The sequence below is a fragment of the Taudactylus pleione genome, unplaced genomic scaffold, assembly GCF_031769625.1.
Source record: "Taudactylus pleione unplaced genomic scaffold, aTauple2 ptg000354l, whole genome shotgun sequence".
Lineage (NCBI taxonomy): Eukaryota > Metazoa > Chordata > Amphibia > Anura > Myobatrachidae > Taudactylus > Taudactylus pleione.
This window is the reverse complement of record NW_028284755.1, coordinates 329,600-352,747: the sequence shown is the minus strand read 5'-3', so window position 1 is coordinate 352,747 and position 23,148 is coordinate 329,600. Positions and strand designations below refer to the sequence as shown.

Genomic DNA, 23,148 nt, shown 5'->3' with positions numbered 1-23,148 from the left:
TTTTAATTATTGTTATATAACATTTTGAAGTAAACATACTTAGTTAATATGGTAATGGACTTGGTTATTGCTTTATGATCAGGATTTAATTGCAAATTCTGCCTTAAGGACGTGCATATTGTTTTATTTATATGTATTAAATTGTCAGCACCTCAGGGTCTCTGGTGATATTTACATGCATGATCTGTACTGCTTTATAGGGTCATATGTTCATATTTTTTTTTGAAGCTCTGGAGGCTGTAATCAAGTCAGCTTGTGACCGCCTGCACCCGCTGCTATATCAGACCTGGTCCAGCGTACCCAATTGAGCTCCGCTCTAGCACACTGAGCGGCTCCCGCAGAGTTCAAATAAATACAGTCCGATTTATCAAATAGATGTTCGGCAAGAGGTTTCGCTTCCATTCCAGGAGGCTTTATCAAAGAGAATGCAGATCACTCATGTAAAAATCACCACAGACCAGAAGGTCTGTAATTTGAGGAGCTAAGATTACAATTATCCCTGTGCAATAGGCCGATGAGAACTGTTTTTTGAACAGACTGCTATTATATCAATTTTCCGATGGTTCCTAATGGGGACTTTTTATAATAAATAGAATTTTTTATCCATTTCCTACTATTGATAAGGTGGGTGGGAATTAATGCACTTTAATATGTTATGGTTTTATTCAATATTATATAAAAGATAATTACGTTGATTTGGAGTCTTGATCTTTTTTTCTGGCATGTCAAGTGATTATGTGATTAATAGGTTGATACATAATCATTGTGTACTAGCGCGACACCATTATTACATCTCGTATCTAAACGCCATTCAAATTGCAGACTGTCCCGCCATCCAGATGGGAGGTAGAGAATGTGAAGACATTGCACATCATCATCTGTTCAACTTCACAAATGTTCTTTACAAGGAGTTACACTGGCTTAATATATATAGTTGGAAGGGCTTGGCTTTACAGAGGAATCTTCTCATTATCATTTTAACAATCATTGACATTTAAGAATAAAAATATTGCACCATTTCTTAATTCTCAAACACTTTGGGGTAGATGTACAGCCATGGCCATATGTTTTGAGAATGACACAAGTATTGGTTTTCACAAAGTTTGCTGCTTCAGTGTTTTTAGACCTTTTTGTTAGATGTTACTATGGTATACTGAAGTAAAATTACAAGCATTTCATAAGTGTCAAAGGCTTTTATTTACAATTACATCAAGTTTATGCAAAGAGTCAGGCCGTAACTAGGGTAGTGCTGCCGGTGCCATCGCACAGGGCACCACAGGTCACGGGGCACTGTTTGGGCCTGTCAAATTTGTTTATTATCATTCTTGCTTGTAGCTTCCTCTTATTTCATACCCAGCATCTCCTGGCCTCTCCTATCTCTTCCCTGGCCCTTCCCCCTGAAGCCCTGGCCCTTTTTTGATGCATTATGTCCCTTTGAAAAATGAGGGGGGCGTCAATGCTCTTTCTGGCACAGGACACCAAAAAGTCTAGTTACGGCTCTGCAAAGAGTCAATATTTGCCGTGTTGACCCTTCTTTTTCAAGACCTCTACAATTCGCCCTGGCATACTGTCACTCAACTTCTGGGCCACTTACTGAGTGATGGCTGCCCATTCCTGCCTAATCAATGCTTGGAGTTTGTCAGAATTTGTGGGTTTTTGACCACTCGCATCTTGAGGATTGACCACAAGTTCTCAATGGGATTAAGGTCTGGGGAGTTTCCTGGCCATTGACCCAACATTTAGATGTTTTGTTCCTCGAGCCACTTAGTTATCACTTTTGCCTTATGGCAAGGTGCTCCATCATGCTGGAAAAGGCATTGTTCGTCACCAAACTGTTCTTGGATAGTTGGGAGAAGTTGCTCTTGGAGGATATTTTGGTACCATTCTTTATTCATGCCTGTGTTCCTAGGCAAAATTGTGATTGATCCCACTCCCTTGGCTAAGAAGCAACCCCACACATGAATGCGACAGGATGCTTTACTGTTGGCATGACACAGGATGGCCTGGTGTCAAGAAGGGTAGCAAAGAAGCCACTTCTCTCCAGGAAAAACATCAGGGACAGACTGATATTCTTCAAATGGTACAGGGATTGGACTGCTGAGGACTGGGGTAAAGTTATTTTCTCTGATGTAAAGCATCCTGAGCCCATTCATGTGTGGGGTTGCTTCTCAGTCAATGGAGTGGGCTCATTCACAATTGTGCCTAAGAACACACTGATGAATAAAGAATGGAACCAAAACATCCTCCAAGAACAACTTCTCCCAACCATCCAAGAACAGTTTGGGTAAGAACAATGCCTTTTCCAGCATGATGGAGCACCTTGTCATAAGGCAAAAGTGATAACTAAGTGGTTTAAGGAACAAAACATCTACATTTTGGGTCCATGGCCAGGAAACTCCCCAGACCTTAATCCCATTGAGAACTTGTGGTCAATCCTCAAGAGGCGGGTGGACAAACAAAACCCCACAAATTCTGACAAACTCATTGATTATGCAAGAATGGGCGGCCATCAGTCAGTATGTGGCCCAGAAGTTGAGTGACAGCATGCCAGGGCGAATTGCAGAGGTCTTGAAAAAGAAGGATCAACACTGCAAATATTGACTCTTTGCATAAACTTGATGTCATTGTAAATAAAAGCCTTTGACACTTATGAAATACTTGTAATTTTACTTCAGTATATCATAGTAACATCTGACAAAAAGGTCTAAAAACACTGAAGCAGCAAAGTTTGTGGAAACCAATACTTGTGTCATTCTCAAAACTTTTGGCCTTGGCTGTACTAAGCCTTTGAGAGAAAAAAAGTGGAGATAAAGTACCAACCAATCAGCTCCTACTTTTTCAAATACAGCCTGTAAAATGGCGGTTAGGAGCTGATTGGTCAGTACTTTATTTCCATCCACTTTATCTCTCGCCAAGGCTTAGTACATCTCCCCCATAATCAGATGACATAATAATAAAGTGGAATACCACCATCAGATAACCCAGGTGCTAGGTGTTGCACACATTATGGTAACTGGAGATTTTTACGTTTTACTTTCTGGTGGATGTAACACATCAAGGAAGTAAATCCTACAGCTGTCATGTCCTCTGCTGGTGATACCAGGTTTATAAAGGAACCTCTGCCCTGCACGTACCACCTGGTGGGGACCAGATGCAGTAAATCTAAATACAGACAGTATTAAAACATTCATACAGGCGGGAGATGCCTCTATAAGAGCTTAATCATGCATGTTTGGAAATTAAAACGTAGATTATGTTTGTAGAGACATCCAAAAATCACACAAATAATTAACATAAGCACATATTTACAGGCATTTTACATGGATACTTTTATGTAAATCCAGTAGATATTTAAATACCGTTAAATTTCATTTAATGGATTGCTCTCATGTGACTGACAGAATGAACAAACCTGCCCATGATCGCTAGCTAATATTTCACATACTGTAGGAACCATGCAGTTTGGCTGTTAAATATACTGAGCGTTGTTATTGCTATAAAGCCTAAAGGATTACATATATATGAATTAGTAGGATACATGTCACATGTCGTAGGACAACAAATGTACTTAGCCAGTAACAAAAGAGAACAATTCTAAAAGTTATTCAAAAGATCTGCAAATTCCAAGTTTCATTGTACCATTGAACTTATCTGTTAACCAAGATGAAAAATACACACAATATCCGACAATAAGGTGCAGTGGATTAAAGCAGCAACGGTATTATGCTTTTTCCTATGGCTACCCAGCAGAAGTCCCTACTATAAATAAGCCTAAGGCATGCTCCCCGTAAAAGAGACTTGCACCAAAATACTTGGCTGAGAAAAGGAGGTTCCTAAAAAACAGAAGGTGTAGAAACCCTTATGGTATTTAGGTGTCCGTTACAACAAATGCATTCTAATACAGTACCCCTGTACCTTTTTACGTGTGTTCCAGTATTCAGCACAATATGTGATTTGTCAGCAATGTCAAAAATGTGAAATAATCTAGAATGAATTCATGCGGGAATGAACAGTTTCAAAAAAACAAAAACATTTATAATATATATTATATATATATATATATATATATATATATATAAAAAGCACCACATTTTCCCTGCACAGAACAGAAAATTAAGACTGCAGAGTAGCTGACAACGTGTAAATGTAGCATGGCGCAGTGCACAAGCATCTTCTGTGTGCGGGGAATTCCTGGTAGGGCAGGTTGAATGCAGGATAAAGTCATTATCATTTGCATGGTCTGAACCTAGAGCAGTGAATATTGAAGCCAGCTCTGTAAGTAGTGTATTTCCATGAGCTACAGGGGTTTTCATTGGCCAAATGTGCGCCCTCTGTTTGCCATTAACTGCACAGCTTTCCTAGAGTGGAGACAGGCCAGACACTTATGACTGCTCATTCGATGTATTAACTCAGATTTTTACTCAGGGAAATGGTAACTTATCAAAATGTGATCATGGGAAAACTACATAAATAATAGCTTAGATCTTGCAGATCGGGCAAACATAGAACATACAGCCCCTTTAACCCATGCTCCCTTAAGTTGCCCGAGTCATAAGGGGTTTGCACCATTAAAACATAAGTAGTCATTGCTTAGTAGTACCTGTTGTGCATTTGTCGCGTGCAAGTAACAATAGGGCTCGAAATCCCCAAACTTTAAAAGACAGCAATTTCTGGGCAGATTTAAGAATAACATTTAGTTTTGTGTGATATTCAGTATATTATAGTAATATACACAGTTCTACTTAACCGGGGGAATGAGTCCCTCCCAATCTGGGTGGAAGGCTTTAATGGTCCAGTTATTCTCTCCTCTGTGCCCCTAAGGCAGACTTCTTTCAAACACAGAGCAAAGTTGTCAAGGCCCCTCCCCCATGAGCTTCTCATTTGAAGAAGCAATAATCCATTTACTTTAGTGTTGAATACAATAATTAGTATGCAGGATATTGCGTATATATGTAGTGTTAGCTTCATAAAATAAATACAATTTGTTAGATCATTTGTTAGATCTGTTCATGGAGCCATGTCATCAGATTTTCAATGGTCTATCCACATTTATACTAGTACATAGATTGCGTTTTGCTTGGTTTGTTTTTAGGTTTTAAAAATGCTCCACAAGAGAAGTCCGTTATCAGCTAAAATGCCCAACGTAAATAAAATGCTCTTGTGTTATTATTGTGTGTTATGTGTCATCTGTATTCATCAGCTTCTTCTTATGATATTTACTTATCGTGGTGGGAAGAAGCTGGGGGATTACTAGGCAGGAGAGCCTGCACAGTAGCTGGACACAATTTAATGGGCTGTTCCACTGTTCCTTTTGCAGCAATAGCAATCTGAAACGGAGATCAGCGTAATGCCAAGCCTACAGGTGATCTGTAATTATTGTTGCACTCCTATGTCAGGCTCCAATGCACATACTCCTGCAAAGAAACCCCAAAGTCCCTCCAACAAAACTGGCTGATTATAGAATAGCCAGGTGCCTGAATTGTAAGCGTGGTGGGTGTATAAACACTAACTCAAAATGATCTGGGGAGGAAATCGATGATTAAGTGACTTTCATTAGATATTGATAATTAACTTCCAGGTTATAGGACTTCATGGGACAATACCCATAAAACTTGTGGAACTGTATTTTCAAGCAAGATGGCATCTGAACTCTTCAACCCAAACCATGTCATTGAAGCTTACATTTACTGATTAACCCCTCTTCAAACTATTTTAAATGCTACTAAAGCATAAATCGAGATCTCTAGGTTTAAAACAGCAGCATCCCTGCACAAGGACAGGTTAAAAAGACTATATATATATAAAAAAAAGAAAAGAAAATAAATACAAATAATTACTGCATTAAATTAGTTCTAAAATCACTACAGTACGTTTGGCCATGTTGCACAGTTTGTTTTTACAATAAAATATACATAGGTATATGTACAGTAACTCAGCGTCTGTTCAAAGGAACAAGTTCTTTACAAGACACAACATACAGGTGTGAAATGGCTTTGTATGCATCTCTTGGAAGCTTAGGAAGGGTCCTCTCTGACAACAGATATGAGGAGTGCAAATATATAACGCTTCTTCTGTCAATGATCATCATTCATCATGCATCTTCAGCAGCTCCAGGAAGGCTCCAACCGCTCCAAAGTAGCCCTAAAATAGAACATTTTTATCTATTTTAAATTTATATCAACATATGGTTGCCGTGTCTCATCAAACATCAGCTTAAAAGTATCTGATCTGTAGTCTATAAATAACATAACATAACATATGGATAATTAGTTTATCCAGATATTCTTGAACAATGCAGATAAGTGGGGTTCAGGAGCTCTCCAAAGATTTCACATTTAGACTGGGTACACATTTGACTATATATTGACTGATATATCGTTTTGAGGCAGATCGGAACGATATATATTAGGGACATCATCATCTAATGTGTACCTGCGGGTCGTATAGGATATCGTGTGATTGGCCGGGCTGCACGGCCAATTACACAATATCGTATACGGGGCAGTGTAGTGTACTGAAGGACAGAACGAAGTATCGTTCCGTTGTTCATTACATCAGGTAATGTGTACCGACAATCTTGCATGGTGTGGGATGAAGGTAAATCGCCCGACCATTGGCAAGACTGCCTGTCATCTAATGTCTACCCAGCCTTAGGACCGGATTCAGAGGTGCACGCTACCTGCACGCAAAGCCGATATATACACACAGTTGGACGATGTTGGAAGTACGGAGCATGCGTCTAAGTCACACTGCAAATGTGTCCTGACGGTTTCCGCACAAGGACGCAAGAGCCGTGGATTTCTGTGGGAGTTCCTGGGATGTAACAGGGAGGTGGCTAGCCAGATGCGAGTGTGTTGCCGGCAGCGACTAAAGGCGCAGTAGACCTGGCACAGGATGCCATGTTCACATGTAGAAATTGCACCAACCATAGGACATGTGCAAGCTGCGATGGTGCCTCTAGAGATGCACTCAGTCGGCTTAACGTCACTACAAGAGGGCATCTCAGTATGATCTTAATCGGCCACGGTATTAGTATAAAGATGCAGGTGCGGAAAAAGATGCGGCTGCGTCCAACTCAGAATCAGCCCTTTCATTTTCGAGTGTGCCAGCACGGCAAACTGTGGCAGCTTTGTTTCAATAGATGTGTATAAAGGGAATACTAATATATTAGTGTGAATATTTACTTTTGTAATAAAGTATTACCTGCAGAAATCCTGTCACATGTCCAAATTAGAGCAAATTAAATAAAGGGTAACATTTGCACTATGACACTATATAGGGCAGATTCGATTAGCCACAGGATTTACCACGTGACTGCAGCTCAGTCCTGCCCGATTCAATTACTGTCCATTGCCCACATGGTAAACCCAGAGTTTTCCTTGCAGCCTCAGGAGCTGGGAAATGGACTAATAATTGAATAGCTCTGAGCGTTAACTGCGGGAGCCGCAACCGCATGGGAGGTCTTGTGGTTAATTGAATCTGCCCCTATGTTGCAATGCGAGGCAAATGTCCTTACGAATTAAAAATGAACTAGGACACCTTCAATTCCCCTCCTTCCCCATGAATGTGCCCCCCACCAAAAATAAATTGTCAAGTGAATCTCTAAAGGTGTGTACACAATGGGCGATATTTTGGACGACAGAACGATAACGGTATTGTTGTTGCATGTTTGGGAATGAGGGCGGGTGCCCGGCACTGAACAATATCGTTCATGAACTAGGACACCTTCAATTCCCCTCCTTCCCCATGAATAAATGTGTCCCCCACCAAAAATAAATTGTGAAGTGAATCTCTAAAGGTGTGTACACAATGGGCGATATTTTGGACGACAGAACGATAACGATATTGTTGTTGCATGTTTGGGAATGAGGGAGGGTGCCCGGCACTGAACAATATCGTTCATTATATCGTTCAGTGTTTGTGCTCAGTGTTGTTAACGGCACTGAGCACACCCCTGCCGGGGATACACTAGACAATGTCACTCATGGAGCAAATCGTCTAGTGTGTGTATGCACCTTAACTGTGACTAGCCTGGATGGAGATTCTGCTTTCCCCTGCTGCATTACAGTCACCTGGCTTGGCATGATTAGACTCCTCCCTCAGCCAATTGTCTGGGAGCTTTAGATCACATGATGTTGGCGATGTGTTTGTGCACACAAGTTGCTCAGCTCGGCCTTGCAAATCACTGCATTCCCCCCAATTTACCAATCTTCCTCATTCTCTTGCTCACAGCACTTTTCCAGAGAATCTTTAGTCTTCATTCTAGCACCTTTCACCTGTTAAGACTCGTGCAGTTCCTCTCTCTGCTCTGGTGATTCTAGCACACTCAGCTGATGCAACAAACTGCTGAGATTCACCAGAACAGAGAGTGACACCACAGGCAGGATAGAGGAACTGCATGGGTTTTAACAGGTACAGGGTGCTAGAATGAATACTACATCTTAAGGCCCCCATACATCAGTAATCTGAAAACCACAATTGAACAATTTGAAGATTTATTGCCCGATCTTAGGATTTCCAATCGAGCAATCTGCGCCCATACATTACAGATCTTTTTCAGTGATTTACAGATCGATTGCAGCAAACACAGATCTGGCAATCTTGAAAGCTCCATCATTTTACTAGTAACGGTCTACAAATCTGCTGATCATGTCCGTACACTAGCAATCTACAGCCCCAATCGATCTGTGAAATCCAACATGTTGGACAATCTGATTTAACAATTCCAATCACTTTTTGGTTGGAATCTGCGATCTGTGAAGCCCATACATTTCAGATTTTTATACACAATCGATTGCAAATTGCACGATTGCTGCAATCCATCTCTGATGTATGGGGGCCTTTACATTACATGCCCTGAACTCTGTGGTATTTTGGAGACTCCATAAGGGCATCTCAAGTAGAACTAGATTTTCTTCAGTCCTTAATGAGTATCACAACTCCACTGGTACTGTCTTCCAGACTCTACATAGCACTTTACCTTCCCTTTATGTTTTTCCTTTGTAGTTACAGCCAGAAAGGTCCTTACAATACAGTATAAATCTGTCAAGTCACAAGGTCACACTATGTGAAACATGATTTAAAACTGTATCATATGGTCACAGTGAGGGAGCTCAATAAACATTTGCTAGGACACACTAAATTGCTCTGTTATCAGGGCCAGGGTTACACTTCTGACAGTGAGCTCCAGCCAATCAGCTTTCACTCCATGGGAAAAACACCTTTCTTTTGTAGCACCTGTATTGGTGTTTAGTAGTGGGCTGGGTGTCTGAACACCAGCATGAGGATGTGCCAAGGGATTATTCTGACTGCCATGGGACTGTGGGCCTGATTCAGAGCCGCTCGTTCGCTTTGAGCGATGTTCGCACATCTGCGCATGCGTATGGGTCGTAATGCGCATGCGCCAACTAGGGGTGTGCACCGGACACTTTTCGTGTTTTGTGTTTTGGTTTTGGATCTGGATCTTTCTTCGTGTTTTGGATCTGGATTGGTTTTGCCAAAACCACCCTTCCGTGTTTTGGGTTCTGGGTTTTGTGTTTTGGATCTGGATTTTTTCTTAAAAAATAAAAAAAACCCGCTAAAATCACATAAATGGGCCTTTTTTTGTTCCTACGCTATTAATAACCCCAATAACATTAATTTCCACTCATTTCCACTCTATTCTGAACACCTCACACCTCACAATATTGTTTTTAGGCCAAAAGGTTGTACCGAGGAAGCTGGATGACTATGCTAAGCGACACAAGGGGGCGGCACAAACACGTGGCCCATCTAGGAGTGGCACTGCAGTGGCAGACAGGAAGCCAATCAGCGTTATGGTGCCCATTTGCATGTAGCACGAACCCGGGAGATCCGTGCTACATGCATCTGTGTGATTGGCACAGAGCAATGACAGGTCCGTGAGACCCGTCTGTGCTGCTGTGGTAAAAAAAAAAAAAAAAAACCTGTGTAAAAAAAGAAAAAAATGGCGTGCACCCCCCCAAAAAAGAGCAACCAGCCCCGGGCATTAGTAACCCAGTGCTGGGTGTGCTTAAATACAGGGGACAAACGACGTAGGGGTCCCCTGTACTTAAGCACAACCAGCACCGGGCTAGTCAGAACCAGCGCTGGTTGCCAAAATACGGGGGACAAACGACGTAGGGGTCCCCTGTATTCTGCGCAACCAGCTCTGGGCTCTGATCCGGTCCTGGTTCTGGAAATATAGGGGACAAAAAATGAGTAGGGTTCCCCTGTATGTTCCAGAACCAGCACTGGACTTTTTCTAGCGGGGGGCTGATGCCACAGCCAGGGGAGCCCTTTCACCGGGCCCCCCAGCCGCAGCATCAACCCTGACCGCTAGTCAGCCCAGGCCGGGGATCCCTGGAGAGCTGGGGACCCCCCCAATAAAGGGGTCACCCTCTCCAGGGCACCCCAGGCCCAGGCTGATAGCCCGGGGCTATCCCCGCCACCCCTGGTGGCGGTGGGTGGCGGGTTGATTGTGTGGTGTGGTGTAAATAAAGAATATCAAACATTGTCTTTACAAGTAGAACTGCAAGTCCCAGCTAGCCTGCCCCGCATGCTGGTACTTGGAGAACCACAAGTACCAGCATGCAGGGCATTAAGGGCCCACTAGTACCTGTAGTTCACCTGTAAAAAAAATGTTTAAAAAAACACAGGACACACACACCGTGACAGTATAAGTTTATTAAACATACATACACACACACACACACACATGTACACATACTCACCTATGTAACCTGTAGCATCGGTCCACTTGTCCGGTAAAGTATCCCTAGGGGACCTGTGAAAAAAAACATACTCACCATCTCCTATGCGAGGTTCTGTCCTCTTCGTTCCAAAGTAGGCATCCCCGGACTTGGCAAAAAAAAAAAAACGAAAACGCGATCCACGAACTTAGTACCGTTCTATAGAACGGTACTTCCCGAATGAGAGCTTAGCGGCGGGGTATCACCATGGAAACCCCGCTGCTAAGCGTTCATTGGCTGAGAGAGGTCATCTCCCGTCTCTCAGCCAATGAACGGCTCCCTCCATTGTAGTCAATGGTGGGAACCGCAGGGTAAACTTTAATAACCTTGCGGCTCCCAGCATTGACTACAATGGAGGGAGCCGTTCATTGGCTGAGAGAGACGGGAGATGGCCTCTCTCAGCCAATGAACGCATAGCAGCGGGGTTTCCATGGTGATACCCCGCCGCTAAGCTCTCATTCGGGAAGTACTGTTCTATAGAACGGTACTAAGTTCGTGGATCGCGTTTTCGTTTTTTTTTTTTTGCCAAGTCCGGGGATGCCTACTTTGGAACGAAGAGGACAGAACCTCGCATAGGAGATGGTGAGTATGTTTTTTTTCACAGGTCCCCTATGGATACTTTACCGGACAAGTGGACCGATGCTACAGGGTTACATAGGTGAGTATGTGTACATGTGTGTGTGTGTGTGTGTGTGTATGTATGTTTAATAAACTTATACTGTCACGGTGTGTGTGTCCTGTGTTTTTTTTAAACATTTTTTTACAGGTGAACTAAAGGTACTAGTGGGCCCTTAATGCCCTGCATGCTGGTACTTGTGGTTCTCCAAGTACCAGCATGCGGGGCAGGCTTGCTGGGACTTGCAGTTCTACTTGTAAAGACAATGTTTGATATTCTTTATTTACACCACACCACACAATCAACCCGCCACCCACCGCCACCAGGGGTGGCGGGGATAGCCCCGGGCTATCAGCATGGGCCTGGGGAGCCCTGGAGAGGGTGACCCCTTTATTGGGGGGGTCCCCAGCTCTCCAGGGATCCCCGGCCTGGGCTGACTAGCGGTCAGGGCTGATGCTGCGGCTGGGGGGCCCGGTGAAAGGGCTCCCCTGGCTGTGGCATCAGCCCCCCGCTAGAAAAAGTCCAGTGCTGGTTCTGGAACATACAGGGGAACCCTACTCATTTTTTTCCCCTGTATTTCCAGAACCAGGACCGGATCAGAGCCCAGAGCTGGTTGCGCAGAATACGGGGGACCCCTACGTCGTTTGTCCCCCGTATTTTGGCAACCAGCTCTGGTTCTGACTAGCCCGGTGCTGGTTGTGTTTAAGTACAGGGGACCCCTATGTCGTTTGTCCCCTGTATTTAAGCACACCCAGCACTGGGTCACTAATGCCCGGGGCTGGTTGCTCTTTTTTTGGGGGGGGGGGCACGCCATTTTTTTCTCTTTTTACACAGGTTTTTTTTTTTTTTTTTACCACAGCAGCACAGACGGGTCTCACGGACCCGTTAGTGCTCTGTGTCAATGACACAGATGCAAGTAGCACGGATCTCCTGGTCCGTGCGTGCATCTGTGTCATTGAAATACACAGCAGCACAGACGGGTCTCACTGACCCATCTGTGCTCTGTGTCACTGTCAATCACACAGATGCATGTAGCACGGATCTCACGAGTCCGTGCTACATGCAAATGAGCACCATAATGCTGATTGGCTGAGAGCCGTGACAGACGGCTCTGTCAGCCAATCAGCACTTTGCCCATTAAAGGCAAAGGCATTTTTTTTAAAATGGCCGCTCGAGGCAAAACCTCGAGATCCGACAGCAGATCTCGAGGTTTTGCCTCGGGAGAGGGATCCGGGGCAGACAGGGAGATCCGAGCTTGGGCTCGGATCGCCCCGGATCCCCGAAGTTCGGGTGGGTTAGGTTCTCAGGGAACCGAACCCGCTCATCCCTAGCGCCAACCAGTCATTGCGGTCGGAAATCGAGCGCTCGCAAAATAGCGAGTGCCTGCTAATTTGAGTGACAGGATGAGGCGTTTGTGGGTGGTAACAGGGGAAGGTGCTTGAAAACGGGGAGTGGTGATCCGAACGCAGGCGTGCCAAAAGGTCAAAACGGGCGTTTTAAGGGTGTGCATAATTAACATAGCAGCGTCATCGACCACGTCACTTGGTTGTTTCTTAGCCTGAACTGTTCGCATGATTACGGTAGGAAAATCCTACCACAAGCACTGCGAGCAGTTCAGATGCCTTTCGATGTACTCGATTAATCAAATAAATAGCGGAGAAGACGTAGGATGCGAGCGGCCAGGGGGCGTCTTTACAAAATAGCTCGCTCAGACATAGAGGCGTCAACAGACCGCAAAGAGCGAGCGCTCAATTTAAATAGCCGGCCCCTTTTACTGAACAAGCGAGCGCAAATAGCGTCCGGCTCTGAATCAGGCCCTGTACTTCGTGTGTATGAGGATGTTAAGCTGTCAGGAGGCAGTATATGGTGGGCACTGGATAATATGATGGACAATTGTGTGCAGTATTTAAGCATTTACAGATGGCTCGTACACCTAGCCTTGATATGCCATGTGGCACAAGTGAGCCACTTAAGCCATGCCACACATGCTTTTTAATGCATTAAACATTAATTTCACCATACCCCTCACTACAGATTTTATGTTTCACCATTTCATTAGCACAAGGCTCATATTTTGATCTATTTTTTATTTTTGAAACTTGTAGTTTTGTAGAAGTACAGCTATTTATACCAACAGATCTGCAACAGAGAACAGTGTTGGAAACACTGACAGGGTGGTCCTTATTTTCATATGAAAGTTTGAGGTTTTACAGTGACCCAGAGATCACAAATATGGGTCAGGACCCCAGGGTGGTAAAATATGCAATATAATTATAGCCGGTTCCCTCCTGTGTGATAAATCTAGGCTTCATCAATCAGAAATATCAAAGGGGACATTCACTGGGTCCTGAAACATTGATCAGTGATTGATTGCTAGGACACTGCCTATCAGCCCTGCCTCTAGAGAGAATAGTAAGGGACATATAAACACCCATGCTCGGTGACATGTTTGCTCTTTTGGACCAGGAACGAGACTGCTAGGACAGCTTACCATACATCTTATCACAGCCCAGTCACCACAGACCGCATCAAAGCGAGAGCACCACAGTGGGAGCGAATAAGGATTTTCAGTACTTATGATGGGTCACACGATACAAGGTACACCCATTTAGAGAGACATGAAAGAAAATGGACTATAATATCCTGGGGCCTCTCATTGGAGCATTCATTTACAGTGTAGCCCACCCTGTATCTGAGATGAGCTTATCAGTGTAACCTAACGTGTGTGATGAGATCCACAACCAGTATAGATTACTCTGTGATGATTGACAAAAAGATTAAGTGGCCGACGACTGCCCACCTTGGCCTGAAGGAGGCCTGTGTAGAATGTGTAGAAACTACATTTTAACTCGCATCATCCACACCATTGTTCATTTTGTTTATTTTTGGTTGGGTATATTTAGTCAACATTCATCATGTTGACATTCATAATGCTTTGCATTTCGACATTCACCATGTCAACATGATTAGAATGTCAACAAAACATTCCTATTGATCCAGCTGTGACTTCCATAGTTTGGTGGCTCTAGAGGTGTCTTCCGGCGGTGACGTGACAATGACTTCTGTCTGTGATGGAGAGGTTGTGGTGGTGAGTAATGCTCCTAACCCTGACCCTCCCCACCCGCAGTCTAGCTCTAACCCTCCCCCTAATGCCTAGCCCTTCCATCCCCCAGCCTAACTCTAATACCCCGGTCCCACAGCACAACCCTGACCCTCAGTCCAGCAGCCTAATCCTCTGCTCCTGTAGCACAACCCTGACCTTCAGTCCTGCAGCCTAACTCTCTGCTCCCGAAGCACAACCCTGACCCTCAGTCCAGCAGCCTAACCCCCCTCGCCCACAGCACAACCCTGACCCTAAGTCCTGAAGACTAACCCCCTGCTCCCGCAGCACAACCCTGACCCTCAGTCCTGCAGCCTAACCCCCCACTCCCGCAGCACAACCGTGACCCTCAGTCCTGCAGCCTAACCCCCCTCTCCCGCAGCACAACCCTGACCCTAAATCCTGCAGATTAACCCCCTGCTCCCGCAGCACAACCCTGACCCTAAGTCCTGCAGATTAACCCCCTGCTCCCGCAGCCCAACCCTGACCCTAAGTCCTGCAGACTAACCCCCCTCTTCCGCAGCACAACCCTGACCCTCAGTCCTGCAGACTAACCCCCTGCTCCCGCAGCACAACCCTGACCCTCAGTCCTGCAGACTAACCCCCTGCTCCCGCAGCACAACCCTGACCCTCAGTCCTGCAGATTAACCCCCTGCTCCCGCAGCACAACCCTGACCCTAAGTCCTGCAGACTAACCCCCCTCTTCCGCAGCACAACCCTGACCCTCAGTCCTGCAGACTAACCCCCTGCTCCCGCAGCACAACCCTGACCCTCAGTCCTGCAGACTAACCCCCCTCTCCCGCAGCACAACCCTGACCCTCAGTCCTGCAGACTAACCCCCCTCTCCCGCAGCACAACCCTGACCTTAAGTCCTGCAGACTAACCCCCTGCTCCCGCAGCACAACCCTGACCCTCAGTCCCGCAGACTAACCCCCCTCTCCCGCAGCACAACCCTGACCCTCAGTCCTGCAGCCTAACCCCCCACTCCCGCAGCACAACCCTGACCCTCAGTCCTGCAGCCTAACTCCCCTCTCCCGCAGCACAACCCTGACCCTCAGTCCTGCAGCCTAACCCCCTGCTCCTGCAGCACAACCCTGACCCTTAGTCCTGCAGCCTAACCCCCCTCTCCCGCAGCACAACCCTGACCCTCAGTCCAGCAGCCTAACCCCCCTATCCCATAGCACAACCCTGACCCTCAGTCCAGCAGCCTAACCCCCCCCTCCCGCAGCAGAACCCTGACCCTCAGTCCTGCAGCCTAACCCCCCCTATCCCGCAGCACAACCCTGACCCTCAGTCCTGCAGCCTAGCCCCCCTCTCCCGCAGCACAACCCAGACCCTCAGTCCCGCAGCCTAGCCCCCCACTCCCGCAGCACAACCCTGACCCTCAGTCCTGCAGCCTAACTCTCTGCTCCCTGCAGAATGTCAACATTTCACAGGTTGACATTGTGCAGATGACAACATCAAGACTCTCGACATTGTGATGTTGCCATGTTTGTCGACATGGTGACTGCAACCTTTATTTTTTTTAACTGTCATTGCTTTACATGCATATTGCTTTTCCCATGTACCAGCTCCCAGCCTCTCTATCCAATTTAACACAAATAAACACAAGCGAGACTTCTTTTAGGGTCAACCCCTAACGAATAAAGAACACATCTATCTCTTACGCTAGGAACACATTTAACAATTTGTACCCAGCATGATTTCGTTAGCACTGAGACCAGCGGGAGTCCCGGCATCGGCAAGTGCATACACAGTTACCGATGTTGGGAGCGTCATCGCCATGCATGCCTTTCAGACATTACCCATTTACACTTCCTTTACCTCATGTTCCAAAAAAAGGGCTTTTAGTTGTCCTTTTGACCAGTAATCCATGGCATAAGATAGCAGCTTCATTGAAACCATGTTGATTCGTAGAAAGTTCCCCACAAACAACACTCTGTCGATGTTCTACAGGAAAAGTGACATAAAAATAATGATTTACAGTACAGTGGTATTGCTACACTATTGTTAAAAAAGTCCAAAGAAAATAAAAATAGAGAGAAAGAGAGAGAGAGAGAGAGAGAGAGAGAGAGAGAGAGAGAGAGAGAGAGAGAGAGAGAAACTGTATTGGAACAATGCTTAAGGATAAGTTAACATTCTGTTACATGCTATAACAATAACATTTGACAATAAACCATGATGGAGCTGGGGGCCAAAGTTGAAGGATCCACATCCTTGCTCCTCTAGCCTCAATACGCTGTGCTGATTAATGTGATATGTGACACTTGTATATCTATGTGCGACTGAGACTGTAAGCGGAACTTTGCGTGGAAAAAAGCTGTGGCCGCTGCACCGTGGCACTTCATATGCTGATTGTGAGCCTCAGTCGCACACAGATATACAAGTGTCACCTATCAAAGTAATCAGCACAGTCTCCTGGTGCGTCCTAGTCACACCCCATTGCGGCGAAGATGCATTTTTGGCAAAAAGACGCAATATAGACGCTCGGCGCTAGCAAAGTCTCATAGGTCCAGGCGCAGCAAGAGGGGCTTTTTGACGCAACTGCAGCAAAGACTAGAGGACAGGTCTATGGGAGCCACATGCAGCCCTAGGGCCATCGGATGCTCCTCAGTGCCAGACAAGTTCTGTGACATACAGACATGAAAACAAACACATTGTTTTCAATTCAAAAATGTATGACATTCAGTACTGAATATGAATGAATATAAATCATAAGTAATATTGCCAACATAGAAATTTAGAGAATATAAAAAAATAATATTGCATATTGTGCTAGCAAGCCGGCATACATACACAGCTTTGTATTCACGCGTAGGAAGGCCTCCCTTCATGTATACAGTTTATAAATCAAGGATAAGGGCATAGGAAACATTTCAGGAAAATGAATCTATTCATCTAGAGTATATCACTTGGCGCATCAGGATACACTTATAACATTTGTAACAGAAAAACTCTAAAAATAAGCTCAAGGTGCCCATGGGTATTATATGTGAACTACATTTTATTTGTAAACACACAAATTTGCTGTAGTTTGTTTTTAAATATATTGTTATTTTTTCCCAATTTCAGTGTTACAGTGGGTAAGTCACAATACAAAACCAGTTGGGAACCACTGCAGTACATGCACATTAAATGCAGGGGATTCTTAATGATTTGGTAAACAACAACAACAAAACCCATAGTAGTCTCATTGTTATTGTTCAAAAATAACCAGCTATTATGAGACGGCATGCATTGCAGAAAGTGGCATAGAGGAGACGGGAGCTTTATTGCTCTTTGTAAGATTCTGCTGAAGTTCTCAATGCTTTGATAGCCCTGTACAATGCTGCTTGAACTCCATGCCACAAGGCAACACTGTAAAGAAGCTGAAAGCAGAAAGAGGAGGACGCCACGGTGCTCGCCTTCACAGTTACTGGACTAGTACATTATTCACCAGGACAGCATTATAATGCAAACTGAAACTTGCATATACAGCAGTATTTATCCCATATGGAGACTTATATATATATATATATATATATACATACATACATACACACAGTATATATACACATACATACACCGGGCAAAGTAAGTATTGAACACAACCCACATTTTTCTCAGTAAATATATTTGTAATGGGGCTATTGTAATGACATTTTCAACAAATGTCACCAACAACCCATGCAATCCACACATGCAAAGAAATCAAGCTATAGATGTCCATAAATTAAGTTATTTGTAATAATGTGAAATGACACAGGGAAAGAGTATTGAACACATGAAGAAAGGGAAGAGCAAAAAGGCATGGAAAGCCAAGACACCAGCTGAAATCTATCAGTAGTTAGAAAGCAATCCTGCCCCTTGTCAGTGCAAATTAATATGAGCTTATAAAAAGGTGGCCTATAAAAAGGGGTCTCATTACCAAGGTGTCACACAAGAAACATCTCATTATGGGTAAAGGCTCTCTCAAGGCCTTCACAACCTTATTGTTGCAAAACATACTGATGGCATTGGTTACAGAAGGATTTCTAAACGAATGTTCCAGTGAGCACTGTTGGGGCCATAATCTGGAAGTGGAAAGAACATCATTTCACAATAAACCAGCCATGACCAGGTGCTCCTCGCAATTTTTCTGACAGAGGAGTGAAAAGAATTATCAGAAGAGTTGTCCAAGAGCCAAAGACCACTTGTGGAGAGCTTCAGAAAGACCTGGAATTAGCAGGTACAATTGTTTCAAAGAAAACAATAAGTAATGCACTCAGCCACCATGGCCTGTATGCACGCTCACCATGCAAGACTCCATTGCTGAAGAAAAAGCATGTAGAAGCTCGTTTAAAGTTTGCTGCACAACATTTGGAGGACAAGCCTGTGAAATACTGGGAGAATATAGTCTGGTCAGATGAGAAAAAAATTGAACTCTTTGATGCCATAATACACACCATGTTTGGAGGAGAAATGGGACTGCACATCACCCCAAAAACACCATACCATAACAGTGAAGTTTGGAGGTGGGAACATCATGGTGTGGGGCTGTTTTTCAGCGTACAATACTGGCATACCATATTTCATATAATTGAAGGAAGGATGAATGGAAAAATGTACAGATACATTCTTGATAAAATTCTGCTGCCATCTACCAGGATGCTGAAGATGAAACAAGGGTGGACATGTCAGCAAGACAATGATCCCTAACACACAGCCAAGGACACTCTCAATTGATTTCAGAGAAAGAAAATAAAGCTGCTAGAATGGCCCAGCCAATCACCTGACTTGAATCCAATTGAAAATCTACGGAAAGAACTAAAGATCAGAGTTAATAGAAGAGGCCCACGGAACCTTCAAGATTTGAAGACTGTTCGTGTGAAGAATGGGCCAAAATCACACCTGAGCAATGCATGCGACTAGTTTCTCCATACAGTAGGTGTCTTGAAGCTGTCACTACCAACAAAGGCTTTTGCACGAAGTGTTAAATAAATTTCAGTAAACGTATTCAATACTTTCTCCGTGTCATTTCCATTATTACACATAACTTAATTTATGGATATCTATGGTTTGATGTCTTTGAATGTGTCAATTGCATGGGTTGTTGCTGACATTTGCTGAAAGCTTCATTACAATAGCCCCAGTACATATATATGTACTGAGAAAAATGTTGATGTGTTCAGTACTTATTTTACCCGTTGTATGTATATTATATACACACACACACACACACACACACACACACACACACACACACACACACACACACACACACACACACACACACACACACACACACACACACACACACACACACACACACACACACACTGTACAGCCATGGCCAAAAGTTTTAAGAATGACACAAGTATTGGTATTCACAAAGTTTGCTGCTTCAGTGTTTTTAGACCTTTTTGTTAGATGTTACTATGGTATACTGAAGTAAAATTACAAGCATTTCATAAGTATCAAAGGCTTTTATTGACAATTACATTAAGTTTATTCAAAGATTCAATATTTGCAGTGTTGACACTTCTTTTTCAAGACCTCTACAATTCGCCCTGGCATGCTGTCAATCAACTTCTGGGCCACATACTGACTGATTGCCGCCCATTCTTGCCTAATCAACGCTTGGAGTTTGTCAAAATTTGTGGGTTGTTGTTTGTCCACCCGCCTCTAATGGATTGACCACAAGTTCTCAATGGGATTAAGGTCTGGGGAGTTTCCTGGCCATGGACCCACAATTTCGATGTTTTGTTCCCCAAGCCACTTTGTTATTACTTTTGCCTTATGGCAAGGTGCTCCATCATGCTGGAAAAGGCATTGTTCCTCACCAAACTGTTCTTGGATGGTTGGGAGAAGTTGCTCTTGGAAGATGTTTTGGTACCATTATTTATTCATGGCTGTGTTCTTAGGCAAAATTGTGAGTGATCTCACTCCCTTGGCTGAGAAGCAACCCCACACATGAATGGTCTCAGGATGCTTTACTGTTGGCATGACACAGGACTGATGGTAGCACTCACCTTTCCTTCTTCTCATTATTTAGATATAAACATAGAGGCTCCACACGATATGGGCATGTTGACATCATGGAGCCTCTATTGTTGGTTATGATAAGTACTGATGTCCCTTTCTGTAACTGATTATATGGATGGCTTGTTTCCCCTGTTATATCATGGACATTAAATTAACTTTTTGTACTTGAGTGTGCTGGTCTATATTCCACATTGAGTTGGATATTTTTCTTTATTATATATATTGTGTACATATATATATATATATATATATATATATATACACACACACACACACACACACACACATATATATAAATGCAAATGGTGCAAAAATTATAAGGATGTATGGATTTTTAGAAGTAAAGAGAGACATGATTTGTGGTAAATCAAACTGGTTATTGAAGGTATCTTACAGTCTCTCTCTCTCTTTCTCATTTTGGTTTCTCTTGCTGTCCATTCTCCCAGACTTTACTCTTTCAGCCTGTGCTTGTGAGGAAATCGTGTACCATTTAGGTAGGAATAGGAACCGATGTGCGCTCCCGCCGCTCTTCTATCGTATCTTATGATCAGATGTCCTAATCGTATGCAGATCGTGCCGGGTATCCGACCATCGTCATTTAAATCTATTATGATCGCATGTTTTTGGTGAGGCACATGATCGATCATATCAGGACCAGTCGTATAGGGGCGAGTGATCGTACGTCAGATCGTATGTACATCGTTCCAAATTGTACGGCCGGGACTGCCAGGCTGTCATACTAGTGGTATGACAGCCCAGCATTAGGCACCGCTGGGTCTGTCATGCAGTGCGTGCCTGACAGTGACATGATGAGACTGACTGCTCAGTTACCAATAGCTACAGCAGCCAGACACCCCAGCAGCCAACCAGTGTTCACTGAGAGTAGCACCAGTGACAGAGAGCCAGGGGACGGACTGTCCTATGTGCTGCTGCTAATTGGCTGACCAGAGTGTCTGTCACTGTCAGCCACCACCCCCAGCAACAGCATGCACGCAGCAGTAGCCCAGTCAGTGTTTTGTACTCTCTTCTTAAGTTGTCATTTAATATAAAACAAGGAGAGAGTAAGCCCGCAGCCCAAAGCAGTGAAAGCACCACACAGTGTCACAGACACAAAAAAAACCATTGGAAAAGTAGGGAAAAACATCGGGGGAGGAATCTTGCATTGCAGGATCCAAAACATTGCAGGGTCGAACATCGAAACCATCTGACCGATGTTTCCGATGAAACATCAAATGATTTCCATCCCTACCCTGGAGACAAACACACAGCCTGGCTAGTAATGGTCAGTGTTGTTTGTGCTGTTTTCCCAGTCCTCCCCAGAGTCCAGCGTTCCCTGTTATGTGGCCCCCCTAGTCCAGCATTCCCTGCCCTGTGCCCTCCCAGGTCCAGCCTTCCCTGCCCTCTGCCTGCCACCAACTTCCAGCCTATTTATAGTAGCAATGAATAATATAAATTATTTGTGACAAATTCAATGTTGACTGCTAAGATTCTGCATTAATTAAAGTTACAGTTCAGAAAAAGTTGTAGTCAATGAATGAAAGCTTATTATAGTCAACGATATAACAAATCAAGGAAGCAGAAGACCATTACCTAAACTACTACCTTCTTTAGCCCATGGCTGGATCCACACCCAATTATTCACTGTTATAAGAAGAAACTCTAATGCAACAGACAAGGTTCCAGGGAAGAAAGCCCAACCTGACTGCTTTATGGAAACTGGGGTACTAATTGCGATTATGGGATTCAGATGTGTCCTTATACGTCCAAATTGCATCGCACTGCGCCTTAGACGCATTTTTGACAAAAAATGATGCCAGATGCTAGCAGAGTAGCATGGGACCTGGTGGCTCATTCACACCAGGCAAATCGCGCTGCGTGATGTATGAGGACATATCAGTGCGTGATGTATGAGGACATATCAGTATGTGATGTATGAGGACATATCAGTATGTGATGTATGAGGACATATCAGCATGTGATGTATGAGGACATATCAGTGCATGATGTATGAGGACATATCAGTATGTGATGTATGAGGACATATCAGTATGTGATGTATGAGGACATATCAGTGCATGATGTATGAGGACATATCAGTATGTGATGTATGAGGACATATCAGTATGTGATGTATGAGGACATATCAGTGCATGATGTATGAGGACATATCAGTATGTGATGTATGAGGACATATCAGTATGTGATGTATGAGGACATATCAGTGCATGATGTATGAGGACATATCAGTATGTGATGTATGAGGACATATCAGTATGTGATGTATGAGGACATATCAGCATGTGATGTATGAGGACATATCAGTGCATGATGTATGAGGACATATCAGTATGTGATGTATGAGGACATATCAGTATGTGAAGATTCCTTTCTATGAAAAGCAAAACAGTTCCATCAAGCACATCCGAATTCATTCATGCACAAGTCACATTAGTATTAGTGATGTTTATAATATTATTTTGACTTCAGAAATGTAATTAGTTCACAAAATGCAGCAGTTTAATGAATTAAAAATTATTTTCTGACAAGTGCAGTTTAAATTCTATTTTCTTCTTAATCTGATGTTTATTAGATTCCCTACATTGCTTGTATCTGGCTCCTCAATACAGGATGTAGTTTATATTCAGAATCCCAGCGCCAGCATCCCAACCGTAAGTACTTTA

The 23,148-nt window shown here is 43.9% G+C and overlaps 1 protein-coding gene across 2 annotated transcripts in view; it reads right to left on the bottom strand.

Moving 5' to 3' along the window:
- Positions 1-2,747: 2,747 nt before the first annotated feature.
- The window catches only part of LOC148508575 (pantothenate kinase 1), a 57,824-nt gene continuing 37,423 nt past the window's right edge, over positions 2,748-23,148 (bottom strand). For both annotated transcript variants that reach the window (XM_088444330.1, XM_088444331.1), the window contains exons 6-7: positions 16,289-16,414; positions 2,748-6,141 (exon numbers count right to left, since the gene is read on the bottom strand). In XM_088444330.1, coding sequence (XP_088300456.1) covers positions 6,085-6,141; positions 16,289-16,414 — 183 coding nt within the window. In that variant the 3' untranslated portion in view covers positions 2,748-6,084. The remainder of the gene's footprint in view (positions 6,142-16,288; positions 16,415-23,148) is intronic.